At 36.1% G+C, this 14,434-nt stretch overlaps 1 protein-coding gene across 1 annotated transcript; it reads right to left on the bottom strand.

Moving 5' to 3' along the window:
• Positions 1-92: 92 nt before the first annotated feature.
• LOC121733839 (probable methylthioribulose-1-phosphate dehydratase) lies at positions 93-13,506 on the bottom strand. The gene is made up of 8 exons (XM_042124218.1): positions 13,319-13,506; positions 13,026-13,120; positions 11,973-12,086; positions 11,452-11,602; positions 10,650-10,852; positions 9,757-9,899; positions 1,864-1,901; positions 93-342 (listed from the first exon to the last, which is right to left on the bottom strand). Exons 1-6 carry the CDS (start codon positions 13,331-13,333, stop codon positions 9,797-9,799), a joined length of 681 nt encoding a protein of 226 aa, XP_041980152.1. The 5' UTR covers positions 13,334-13,506; the 3' UTR covers positions 93-342; positions 1,864-1,901; positions 9,757-9,796.
• Positions 13,507-14,434: the final 928 nt, after the last annotated feature.

Below are 14,434 nucleotides of genomic sequence, written 5' to 3' on the forward strand. Positions count from 1 at the left end.
AGCAGTGCTGTTGAATAATTTTTTTTACAGAAAACCACTGAAAATTGGCATAAGACTATGGTGGGAATTTATAGGTGGAATTAAACACAAAGCGCTAATTAGTCATATATTTACAAAACGTGTTCGGGGTGGGAGGCGTCGGCGATGTAGTCAGTTCTGTAGACCTGGTCTCTGGAGTTGGTGTACTCGAAGAAGGCTTTGTTCAGGTCGTCGGAGTCTCCATCGAGGGCCAGGTCGAGGAGGAGGCTCTTCTCACCCTCGCTGATGCCGTATTTGTATTGGTAGTTGTTGGTGGGGTGTTCCTTCTCCGTCTTGGCGCCGGTGGTCGGGTAACCCTCCTCGCTGGAACGTGGAGTTCAAATATAAGAGGGTGTTTAAGTCGGAATATAAACGGAAAAACCCGGCGTTAAACAGCGCTTGCGCTATGTTTCGCCGAGTGAGTGAGTTTACCGGAGACCCAATCGCCTACCCTATTCCCTTCGCCCTCTCCTACCCTCTTAAAAGGCCGGCAACGCACCTGCAGCTCTTCTGATGTAGAGTGTCCATGGGCGACGGAAGTTGCTTTCCACCAGGTGACCCGTTTGCTCCTTTGTCCCCTTATATTATAAAAAAAACGTGCAATAGTAAGTATGGCCATTTGTAAGAAATGTTCGCATCCTTTCTCAAACTTAGGAAATCTTTAGAAGTTTGGACTGTATTATTTTGCGGAGTTTCGAAGATGAATACTTAGATAATTAATCATCTTATTGTATTTCCATGATACATAATATATTATGCAAATAAGGCTAAATTTACAAAAAAAAATAGCACTTTATTCTCGACCACGCTCTAGCAAAAAACATTTTATTTAGCTCTAGGACAAAACAGTCGAAATCTCATGCCCTAATGCGTAAAATATTACGTAAACTCTATAAAAGGAAATTTACACGACCTTTATAATATGTACCTATGTTCATACGTCCATACTAATATTAGGTATAAATGCGAAAGTGTGTCCGTCTGTCCGTCAGTTACCTCTTCACTCCCAAATCGCTGAACCGATTTTGATAAAATGTGGACTCCCGGGGAGGGACATACATTTTATCCCGGAACAATTTTCCCGCGCGATAATCGAATTTTGACGCTACAGAATGGGGATTGTCCATTTTTTTTTAATTTTGATCATTACAAAAACATTTCGAGGAATAAGGTCAGTGATCGTTGTTCTGTATATAAACGAAAAAAATACCCATCAGTTACTTATATTTTTGAACAAATACGTTTAACCTTTGTTTGACCTTTAATGGCGTTAAATTAGCAATAAATTCGACCAACATTACGTTTCGAACTTTTGGTAAGCTTCTGGTATCAGCTTTCAAATAATGAGAACTTGTATTTGACGAACCAGCCATTATAAATAAGATTGAAAGGAAATTTAAAACATATGCAGAGGTCAATTGGCGGCCGATGATGACGTCAGAGCGAAACTTCAAAAATTTATTGAGAAAAAACTAGCCAATGAATTTCAAAATTATTTAATTTATATTCTTAAAATACCCTATTTTAACGAAAAAAAATATAAAAAGTGCATGTGATTTTTTTTGCACAATGCCCATTGCGGGCGTCATCTAGTACTTACAGTGTTTCCCAACCTTTTTCTGCCACGGACCCCTAGGAAATCATGTATAGTTTTTAGGAACCCCCTTAATAAAATAAACAGCAAAAAAATTTGATTATGTATGGTCCAGAGACGACACGACCATACGTATACTCGCGGACCCCCCCAGGGGTCCGCGGACCACAGGTTGGGAAACACTGATCTAGTATATTATTTAAAATCACTCAATTATTATTCCACACTAGTAAAAGTTAAAACTTACTTACCCAAGGGCCGAAGCCAGGGCTATTAAGGCACACAATACCTGAAAAAAACCTTTTTTAGTAAACACATTGCTAATTAGAGGAGTTAATTACTTTCCAATATTTAAAAAAAAACCTAAAAGTTTTTACTTATTTGTAAATTGAATATTTTTTCACAATATTAACATTTTAGAACACAAGGTACTAATAACTAAGTATTTCAATTTTTTATTCACTCTTTTTCAGTGCTATAATTTTTGAGAATTTATTCCAAACAAAAACACACTCCTAATGGTAAGAATATGATTTTAAATGTAAGTTTTAAAGCGGCGCAAGAAAACTCACCAGAAGACAACGCATCTTTATATCCGACGACTAATAGAATACTCGAATTTTTCCTAAGCCATACATATTTATACGATGTTTTTTTTAGTCTTTTTAATGACTAATTTTGCCGGTTCCAACTTCCAACAAATGCTCTTATTAATTCGTAACCTTTTCCAGGCTCATAACCTTATTAATATTTATTGACCCGATTAATTCAAGATGCTACTTTTTTTCGATAAACTAGTTACGATAAATAATTTGGACTCGTTTTGTCACTACCTACTTGCCTTTACCTGGGACGTGGTGTCCTCCGAGGATAGAAGCTAATGCCCTACAGGCGGAAAACAACTAAAAGATTGCAAATTTTAGGGTTCCGTGCTTAAGTGGAATTGAATATTTTGCTATTTTAGCTTAAAAATTGGCATGTGAATTGTGAAGTGAGAATCTTTAATTATGAAATCATCGAGCCACATGACAAAAAAGCCATTTTACCAGTTTTTAATAAGTAGGTAGGTAACCCCATTGACATCAATATGTTAAATAGCCCGAAAATTCCCAAAAGTGGGGTCATTGCATTGTGCCTTGTCTTATGTCTAATGTCTATCATACTCATATTTAACTACAAATGCGAAAGTTTGTATGTTTTGTGTATTTTTGTTATTTCTTCAGGTCTAAACCACTAAAGTGATTTTTTACAGTTTTGATGTTGGTATGGACATACTAATATATATTCTGTGGTATGGAGTTAGCCGACATCCTAAATTGTATTATGTCTATGCTAAATTGACATAATATTTTTACTGTGGAAAAACATCATATCGGAAATCATACTAATTTATTATTTCTTTTAAACAGCAGGTAGCAACGCGGGGCACAGCTAGTTGTAATATAATAATTATATGTTTTAAACCAGGGCTTCCCAAACGTATTTGTACTGTGACGCCCTTGGGACTTTGCCATTTCTTTACGACGCCCCTCAACCCGGCTCCCAAAAATACTTTCTAATTTTAGAACCAGCCTAAATAGGTTATCATATAAGTAAACACTATTTGAATATTTATATTAGGAAATAATGAAAAAATCAAAACATAAGCATAAAAATTAAAAGAGATATTTATGAAAGATATTAAAGCCAGCAAGGCTGGCTAATATGAAGGCTGCGCTTGCTTTTCTGAGCATAGCTTCTGAAACTGGGTATTTAGACTGCCCGGGAATCCTGGGATCTATGATTGACATATTGCGCGCGGCGCTCATTCGATTTGGTTGTGTTGACATGCGACGCCCGGCAGTGTCGTGACGCCCAAACGCACAGTTTGGAAAGCCCTGTTTTAAACTATACCAACCACCTAGTAAAGACAAAGATAAGCACATGAAAACCTATTTAAAGAGTCAAGAGTGCTTCGAGCTTCAAGCATTGTAAGACAAAGTTCGATTTTTTTATCTTTTGGTGTCTACGATTTGATGTATTAAAATTACCTAATTCATTAATAAAACCGGTGGCGATGATGGCATTTATTAGTCACATCTAATTTTAAGCAAATATTGGTTCGACACTGGACTTACGGAAAATAAATACAAACTGATTATACTTGAGACTATAAATTGTCTCTAAACACTTGGTTCTTTCATCTTTATAGGGTTCCGTACCCAAAGAGTGAAAACGGGGACCTTTTACTGAGAATTCGATGTCTGTCCGTCGTCTGTTTGTCTCCAGGCTGCAGCGAATACTATACTCACAAGGAGCCAGGCTGTATCTCAAGAACCGCTATAGCTAGACTTCTGAAATTTTCACAGATTGTTTATATCTGTCGCCGCTCAACAGCAAATATACGAAAAACAAAATAAAATTAATACTAAGGGGGGCTCCCATATGTACAACAAACGTATTTTTTTGCCTTTTTTGCTATATTAGATTTCAATGCTTAATAGCAACAGCTGATAGGCACTTGAAATTTTTAGAAAATCCTAAATTATAATATGTCTACTTTAATAATTAACATGAAATTAAAACAAAATTGGGGGCAAAATACCCAGGTTCTGGGCCAGGGGGGGGGGCAAATAACCCAAGTTCTGGGCCAGGGGGGGGGGGGGGGGAAATCAGATTTTTTTATAAGCTAGGTGTTTATAAAGAATAAAAAATGTATAATTTTTAGTTGTAAAAATATTGTATTTCAAACAAATGGCAAAAATTCGTTTTCTTAATTTTTTATTTTTATAGATAATACGTGGGAGAGCCATGCTTCAGCACGAATGGGCCGGCTCGACCGGATAAATGCCACGTTCTCACAGAAAACCGGCGTGAAACAGCGCTTGCGCTGTGTTTCGCCGAGTGAGTGAGTTTACCGGAGGCCCAATCCCCTGACCCCTACCCTATTCCCTTCCCTACCCTCAACTATTCCCTTCCCTTCCCTTCTCTACCGTCCCCTATTACCATATTCCCTCTTAAAAGGCCGGCAACGCACTTGCAGTTCTTCTGATGCTGCGAGTGTCCATGGGCGACGGAAGTTGCTTTCCATCAGGTGACCCGTTTGCTCGTTTGCCCCCTTATTTCATTAAAAAAAGAAAAAGTACTAGATAATATACTTAGTAGGGACGTCAACGTGATCCAGGGGGGGGGGCAGCTGCTGTCCCCCCCTCCTCGATACGCCTATGACTGACTATTTATACCGGCCTTAAAATGCGAATCGTCGTCTGTTAGTTATATTTTCACGCTTAAATCTATTTATTAACAGACTCACACGAGGTAGGTATGAAGTTAGAGGAAACAGGGGTTTTTAGTAAAATTGTAGTAACTCGTAGTACGAATACCTATCATTTTACTTTCATTCCTTCTTTCACACTAATTTCATTTCCGATGATACACATATAAACCAGTAATATAATAGTTCAAGGCACCAGAAGATATAAATTATGTTAATATAAAACAAGAAGACTATACTATAAAACAAGAATAAAAAGAAACTAGTCCACTATGCAAGCGGAACTCTCTCGTCCCCATGCCGTCACGAGAATGTGCAAATTCGGCTAAAGTGGATTGTGTCTGGAAAAATAGCGAAGGAATATATTGATATTATGAGGTATTGTGGTACATAATAGAAATTTAGATCACTCGGCAAAACCTGAGGCTGAAATCGGCGCAAGAATTTGAGTATTCTGAGTAAGAGCAAGAAAGAATTAGTGTAAATTTTTTTGTTCATCCGTTAGGAAATATTTTAATAACATGCAGTCGTGGGTTTAACCCATCGAGCCCCATAAGCTCACCGGTGACCGAGACACAATAGAATAAAAATAAATTTCCAAGAATCGAAGGATTAATGACTCAAAACTAGGCAAAAACTAAATAGCGGAAATTTTCATTATATCCTGGCTGTTCACAATGCCTGCAACATTTCTTGTATGTTCAATAATTAAATTTTTAATATCTAATGCTGAGTGTTTTTATTTGCACAACTAAATCATATTTTTTTCTTTTATTTTCAACACGTTTGAAAAGTACCTATCTTTATAAATATTAGGTTTTTTGTATCATCCATATCATACAAGTCTGACAATTCATACCAATATTAATGTTGTGAATTCGACAGTAGTAGGTATGCTTAAACTGCTGAATCGATTTAGATAAAATTTGGATGCATATAGTTAATAGAGAATAGTTTTTATGACATCAATACATGTAAGTACGATTGCCGTGTAAAAAACGAATTTCATCACTAAGGGGGGTATTACATTATCATTTAGATTATCATATATATTGGATCCGAGATCATTGAGTCAATGATATTGGATAATGTAATATAGACATGATTCATTTCTTCCTTGATCATAGATTTTTGACATTTGCTGAGAGATTGGATCCAATACGGTCATAGAAATAGGTGTTGCCAGTTATTTAATATAAAAAAGAGTTTTTAATTTCTTGTTCGTTAATATGTTTCAAATAATGTAATGTAATTATTTTTCTTATTATATACTTGGATAATCTTGCTGAAATAACAAAAAACAAGCCATATTAAAAATGATGATGTCTTTTGACAAATCGAATTCTCTGAGATCTAGTAACCCTGACCTCAATACCTGTCAGCGTTAGCGCTCTCAGAAACCACATATGACGTAAAATAGGATCAATGAAATATGATAATGTAATATGCAGATATGATCAAATGATCATATATATTGGATCCTATATATGATCATAGAAATGATCCAATATATATGATAATGTAATACCCCCCTAACAAAGTTGCGGTCATATCTAGTTATTAATACTTAATTAAGAATTACGCCATGTTATAACTAATAGGCACTCATTAATTATTTGCATGAGTTCCGAAATAAAACCCAGTATACTAGCCAGTTCCATGACGTGTTAAATCTGACGCTATATTGTACTGATCACGGAGTAATTTATGACGTATAGTACTAAGTAGGTTAGTTTTTATTATTCGTAGTAGGTATGTAATTTTTGTATTTGCAATAACATGGCACCGCAGCAAAATCATAATAATTATACATGAATGCACTGGCCAGTACTATTCATAACGAATCAACAGTTTGGACTTTGGAGTCGATTCTAAGGCTAGACGCATAGGACACGTTTTCCGCATTCGATTTCCGAATTAGTTTTCCTGATTCAGATATTTAAATGCATGGAAATTGGAATCAGTAGAAAAAAAATTAACTGACGAACACGTCCGTCTTTTCCGAACGGAACGAATTTCGCGCGTGCGTTTCGAATGCAAGCCGGCGCGTTTACTGTGAAGAAAAACGAACGTTTGCACTTGTCTCACGGAAATCCAAATCAAAATTCCATATTAGGCAAACGTATACGGAAAACGTGTGAATGCGGCCAGCCTTGACGTCATTAGCAAGTGTACTGGCATATATTTCGGAACTTACCCTCATTTATCTTATCAAATATAACTTTGGTTCACCTCAAACTAAATTACGGAAAACATAATTATTAATGTTCTTAATTATTATAACATCAAAATAACCACTCAATAACATCGTTTATCATGAAACTTGATCACAAAATATACGTCCGACAGGCGACATAGCTATTAATACGATGATTTGCATAAATATGAAGGTTTTTTTCGTTTGTTTGGGTTTGTAATAATGATTATGGTTATATTTTAAAAATATTTTAGAAAAAAATACCCACTTGCGCTAGTTGGAGTGTCAAAATATGCTTCTTCTTTTATAAGAATGAACAGGGCCCCCGTATGGCCTACTGGCGCCTGTGTGCAAAAAAGGATTTTGGCACCCCATTTTGAATCTTTTTTTATGGTATTGTCTGGTAAAGCAAATAAAAATCGGCCAAGTGCGAGTCGGACTCGCGCACGAAGAGTTCCATACCGTTAAAGTGCAAAAATAGGCCAAAAATTTTATTTTTTTGTATGCAGTTGATATAATTTCAAATTTTGCCATTATTGATATCGAGCAAAGTATGCCAAAAATCACGATTTTTCAAAAAAATTTTTGGGCCTTTTGTTTTGGCGTCTCTAAAGGATGACGATTTGGCGTCCCTAAAGGGTGGCACCCGTATGCATTGCACACATTGCACATATGGTAGCGGGGGCCCTGAGAATGAAGAAGGACAGAGATACTATCATCTTCTTATCTAATAATATATACAGTGCTCCCAAAGTGATAATGCGCATAGAAGATTTCGAAATTTTCCGACAACGGTCGTATTTCCCGAGCGACGGTAGACGATATTGCATGTTATTTTATTTTATTTTCGTATATTGGGGTCTCCAAACAGTCTTACATGAATATTAGTAAAGTATGCAATTATAATATTTACTAAATTTAGAAACAACAGCGGTGACCACAGATGAATAATTTAGTATAGGAAAAAAAAGAGATTAAGGAAGTAGAGAGTAAATTAATATATATAATTAATATAAGGGTATATTTGTGTGTCAATTGTGTGTTAAGTGTGTTTGTTAATAATAGTTAAAATAGTAGTAAAATTAAATTTAGTATAATTGTAAGTGTAATGTTTGTAAATTATTTATTGAAGAGGAATGCAAGGTTTTAATTATTTTTATTATTATTTTCTAATTGCATTGCGTTTAAGATACATGTATTAGTCAAAGTTCGTCGTGATATTCCTGTAGCTTTTGTAACACGGCCATTATTCACGGTCACTCATGCGCATTATTAATTTTGGAGTACCTACTGTAAAATTCTCGTGTCACGTGTTTGTGCGCGAACTCCTCCAAAACGGCTCAACCGATTTTAATGAAATTTTGCATGTACTTACATTCGTTAGGCCTGAGAATGGTTTTTATCTACTTTTTATATTGATACTAGAAATAATTTATAGTTAAGTATTGCAAAACAATGTTTGCCGGGTCAGCCAGTAACATTATATTATTTTGACTGGTAAAAGTGAGACAAATCATTTTACGTTACACAATCTTATATCTTTAAACGAGCAATTCTTGTATAAGTATATACAATTGAAATCTCGGAATCGGCTCCAACGATTTTCATGAAATTTAGTAAGTATATAGGGGGTTTCGGGGGCGATAAATCGATCTAGCTAGGAATCATTTTTAGAAAATGTCATTTTCATCGAATACCGAGCAAAGCTCGGTCAAATAGCTAGTCAAAATGAAATAGTCCATACACAAACATCGGATAACTAAGTTATCCGATGTTTGTCGATAATTATTAAAGTTTTAAGTCTTAAAACTTTAATAATATTTTTCCCTAGATAATTATTATCTCATTTACATGAGAACCAGAGTATAATGTGTCTCAGACACAGACATAGATCATGATAGATACCGCATGTGTATGTACTTCGCGTGCCATATCGCGTTCCCAAACGACGAACAATGCTCGTCTTTCGAAAGTCTGTTCTTTAGGTTGCTATCAGAATCGGACGTCAATAGGGATTTTAAAAATGCCTAAATGCCTAAAAGTGCCGTATTGAGCTGTAGAAATTCGAATAAAAACGTTAGCCTGTATGAGGACACGTTTCTTATCATCGGCACGTCATAGTAGGTCGGAAAAAAGTGTCACGCTCGTTTTCATACAAATGGTGGGACATGCGGTATCCATCTTGATCTATGTCTGTGGTCTCAGAGTAACTCATAAACGAAGAATTTACTTTCAGAATTAAAAAATATATGATATCTAATATCTATGTTTTTATTATAAAAATATTTTCTTTACAAAATCAACACTTATTCGAGTTATAACAATGATTATTACAGGTTTTTAACAGCCAGGTTTCTTCAAATAATCTTAAAAAAATTTAGTTATACGGGGTGAAACAAAACTAAGTGATAATACTTTAGGGTGTATACTGTATATACCCATATATATACCCCTGTACATAGTTTGATGTGAAAGTAGAAGCGCGGAAAGAGTAACTTTTTTCACTTTTGTAAGGAAAAACTCACGAGTCATAACGCTGGGGCGCTTGTATGTACATACAAATAACAAGAAAAAAATTGATCTATCAGCGCTGCTAACTTCACAGTGAACTCTATAAATTGTAAGGGACACAAACACATCTTAAAGTATGATCACTTATTTTGTTACACCATGTATATTATAACCCCTATTCACCCTGTGTTTTGGGGTGAAAAACAAATGATTTGGTTATATTTTAAGAACTCTTTCCATTTTGTGTTTCAGGGTTGTGTGCGGGGTCCAAACCCAGCTTTTTCATTTCGACGGCCATCTCGAATAAGTAGTCGTAGCACTCCGTCCTGCAAAATAAATATTTTTTCAATTACAATAAAATATTATAATCATAAGCTAAATCGTATACACAGAAAAACACAGTCGAACAATTAACATATAATAATAATAATAAAAATTCTTTATTTGCAAATTAAAAACATAGCAATATAAATATTATAAAAATAAAGGTTTTGCGCAAATTGGCGGTCTTACCGCTACTAGCGGTTTCTTCCAGATATAATGTTCATATAAATATTTTCATAGGCAGATGGCTTCATTATTTCGTCAGGTTATGTCAAGTGCAGTCGACAGATCGCGATTGATTCGAAAAAACCCAAACAAGACATGTTGGTACCATAAAGTTAATATACCTAGCGGGATAGAGCAACAATCTCGAGCTGCCAAACGAAACCGAAATTGGTTTCATCTGTGTGTAAAAATATGTGTACGTATACTACACAAGCATGATTGAACATGATTTCTATGAGATTGTCAACGTGCGGCACGTGCCGACTGGACGTCAAAAAAAGAGTGCTGCTGTCATGTATCACACGTCTCTTTTTACCACGCAGTGTTACTGATAGTGACATCTTTCTTGCTCAGGCCTTTGGTAGTAGTTCCGCTAGGTATATTAACTTTATGGTTGGTACACAGCTGCATAGATAAACTACCAACATCTTACTTTTCGTTTTTTACTGGCTATCTTGCTAACTTCTAGCCTCCCACTGGTCGGAAAAATAATAAATTAACTGTTTATGTATTAGGCACACACTCACATAGTCTTAGCCTGCTGCCAGCTATCCCCCCACACGTACACACCATGTCGCCGCACCAGCACTGCGCTAGTCCCGGGATATCTGCGCAAGACCTCCGCCAAACTCCCCGCTAGATCTCGCTCAAATGGCGTGTTCTCTATAATGGGCACTACTAGCTTTTCGTCGTAGCGTAGATAACGGTTGAGGGTGGCGTCTTTTATGCCCTAGAATAAAAAAAATAGTTTCGGTATTAGAAATCATTATTGTCTTCTAAAATCTTTAACGCCGCGCAGCGCCATCTCTTATTAACATTGTGCAAGTAAGGGAGATCGCAGATCTGCGGCGCACATACAGTCGGCATGGCGCGGCCCAAAGAGAATGTCATATACCTACTACGTAACAGCGGCCATGCAGACTGTATGTGCGCCGCAGACTCTATCACACAAAAAGTGTGCCTCTCTAAAAAAAGAATTTAAAATGTTTTCAATTTCAGAAATTAGAAATATTTTGTGTCTAGTGTCAACACAATTCATTTCTAATATAAAATATGCTTTCTCAACCTATCTTTTTTATTCAGTAATCATTTATATAGAAAAAAAATATAATTATTGTACCTAACACAAATTATATTAATATTATACTTGAGGGTTCTGCAAGGATCATTTGGCACATGGGCCATAGCCAAAATCATAACTAACACCACCATCTACAAGATGGTCCTTGAGTAACAGCCATTTCCCAAAGGCAGGAAGTGAGGGGATACCCTCATAATTTACTGCTTTCTATCATTATTATCCAGCAAAAGATCCTTGTAGGCCTGTACCTTGATCATCTCCTGGTGCGTGATAACAAACTCGTCTCCCCACAGCAGCGTGCAACGCACCGCGTGCGGCGAGTGTGTGTGTATAACCGATCCAGCCCCGCGCTCGCGGTACGCCAGCATGAATAGGGGCGTGCACTGACTCTTCTTTAGCCTGGAAATTATGCAGATAGTGTAAATGGATGCTATGAAATAATGCTACCTCCTTAGCATTATTGCTAAGGAGGTAGGAGTTACCTAGTACTAGAGAAATTTACTGAAAGAAAGATAGTGGACCTAAATGACTTGGTAATAATAGATCAGGGCTTTTATTAATTTCATGTGACCCAAACAAATAGGTAAACAAGCACAAACGCCTTTTGATTAAGACAAAAAACGAAAATAAATAAGAAGAAATTACAAAAGAAAGCATGTTGAGACAGAACAATGATACTTACAATATTCAAAAAGTGAAACAAGTAAAAGCAAAGAACCACAGGACGTATTAAGAAAAAATGTTTAAGGTTAGACTTGTTGTTACATACCGTTTCTCTGGTGGTGGTAATTCTAAGTCCTCATCATTGATTGTCTGCACAAACAGGTCATCCGCCTTCATCCTCTCCTTCTGTACACCGGACGGAGCTATGTATATTTTGTCCCTGGAATGTTAGTAACAAAATATGATTATGAATGTAATAAACCAATGGCCCACAGCAACGAAAACATAATTATTTTATTTATTTAAAACTTTTTGCACATTGTACAAAATGCCTTGTGGCATTTTCTTCCAGCCAAACCTTAGGGTGTTGCAGAGATAGTGAGGTAGATGCAAACACTAGATTTAGATTGAAGATGGATTAAAATAACTTATAATTAATATCATGATATTACAATTATGTGCTATTTTATTATAAAAAATTTCATCTTGTACAACCTATAACATTAGTCTCATTAGTCATTTCTCAACTTTCAAACCTAAAAGCCTTTAGTAGATAAATATTTTGAATTAGCTACTAAGGTTCACTCGGCGTAGGGCCGGTCAGGCACAACAAAATTCCCGGACATTTGGCCGAAATGTGGTTATTTCCCCGGACACCTCTTAAAAAGTATAAATTACATTTTACAATTACGTTTTGCCAATATTTGCCAAAACATCTTCCTTTTCCAATTACAAGAATTTTTTAAAATCTGATCCTTGAAATCATACTTTTTGTTTAAAGAAGAAACCGTGTGTATGCTTAGCAAGGTTTTATCTTTCGTTTGTTGTTGCATGACTAAAAAGTTGGATTTCTTTCGACAAAAGTGTTTTTTCACCAAATTTCACCCGGACACTTTTCGAAAACCCGGCCGGATGGTCCCCGGACGCCCTTCAAACTAGGACAAATCCGGGGAAACCCGGACAGATGGCAGCCCTAACTCGGCGTAACTGGGTGGTAGCGGTCATTGACTACAACTTGTCATTTTCTATATAAACCGCGATTGACAATAAGGTGTCAGATGTTGTCAATCGCGGCTTTGTATAGAAAATGACAAGTTTTTGACAGGGAGTCTATGACCGCTCCTGCCAAGTTACGCCGAGTGAACCTTAGTGAACATACCCCTCCTTTATGGAGATTCCTCCGCCGGTTCCTGTGACCCATCCCAGATGGTAGAACTGTTTGCACAGCTCCGGTATGAGATTCCTCGGATGCTCCTGAAATGCGAGCAAAGACACATTTGATTTCACAATGTCATTGTATTTTTAATCTTTATTTTACTGAATTCAATACCAAATTTATGAAAATTGGTATATACCATGGCTTTGTTAGCATAAATATAATATACAACTACACCAATAAAACAAAATAGACTGGTAATTACCTACTAATTGTTATCATCTAAAAATACTCACTGGTCCAAGTTCCATTATCTTTAGTTTTCTGCGGTTACAATGTGTGGTATAGTGACTGTCTGGTCCTTATCAATAGTTCACTGATAAAATTATCTACGAAGATTTAATAATATTTTATTCCTCAGAGTTATAGTAGTAGGTATCAGCAATGGTATCAGCTGTATTTTACAACGAAACTGCAGAATGTAAACAAATATTATTGACATTTATTACGTGACATTGACATCTGTCAAGCTATTGGTGTTGCAACTTATTATAAAATCTTTGCCCGGTATTTAGTATCTGAAAGTTATTATTAATTAACAATTATATATTATTACTAGATGTCCCGCGCGGCTTCGCCCACGTAAATTAGGAATTTTACAGAAACCGTACATTTTCCCATAAAAATATTTCCCCCGTTTTTCCCACATTTTCCTGAGTTTCTTCGGTCGTATTAGTCTTAGCGTGATAATATTATAATATAGCCTATAGTCTTACTCGATAAATGATCTGTCTAACACTGAGATAAGTTTTTATATCGGACCTGTAGTTTCTGAGATTGACGCGTTCAAGCAAACGTACTCTTCAGGTTTATATTATTAGGTAGGTAAAGATTTTTTTAATTATCGCTTGACAAACTCGAGTCTCGATCTAAAAGACTATGAAATGGTATAATATGGTAGTGATGATGATGATGATGATGATGAATGTAATTTGCATAGTAGCATGCTCTCTGTTCTTAAAAAACAACGCCGAAACTCCCAAACTTGTATCTATAAAGAATCAGGCGTTCTCTCAGCACCTTCCGAACCACGGTATACCAGGTGTACCTCGGTGCAAAATTACTTGTTGGTAGCATATGCTTAGAATACTTCTCACGAAACCGAAGTCACCACATGTTTCCCTATAAGTTTTGAGGAGTTCCCTCGATTACTTATGGATCCTTCATCAGATCACCACTTTTGTGAATATAATAGCAAATTGGGATGATACCCTTTATACCAAAAGAAAAATTTTGAAAATCGGTTAACAGACGGCGGAGTGATCGTTGAATATAAGAAATTTGTCGGTTAAAATTCCAAAATCAACAACTCCTTATAAATAAGAAATTAATTGAAAAAACATTTTCCAGTA

This window comes from Aricia agestis, chromosome 14 (genome assembly GCF_905147365.1).
Source record: "Aricia agestis chromosome 14, ilAriAges1.1, whole genome shotgun sequence".
Classification (NCBI taxonomy): domain Eukaryota; kingdom Metazoa; phylum Arthropoda; class Insecta; order Lepidoptera; family Lycaenidae; genus Aricia; species Aricia agestis.

Excerpts from the sequence above, each read along its gene's own strand:
- LOC121733839 (XM_042124218.1), bottom strand. Across the intron at positions 12,087-13,025 it reads GGAATCTCCATAAAGGAGGG|GGACAAAATATACATAGCTC; the intron begins GTATGTTCACTA and ends CTAACATTCCAG. Across the intron at positions 9,900-10,649 it reads TGGCAGCAGGCTAAGACTAT|GACGGAGTGCTACGACTACT; the intron begins GTGAGTGTGTGC and ends TTTATTTTGCAG.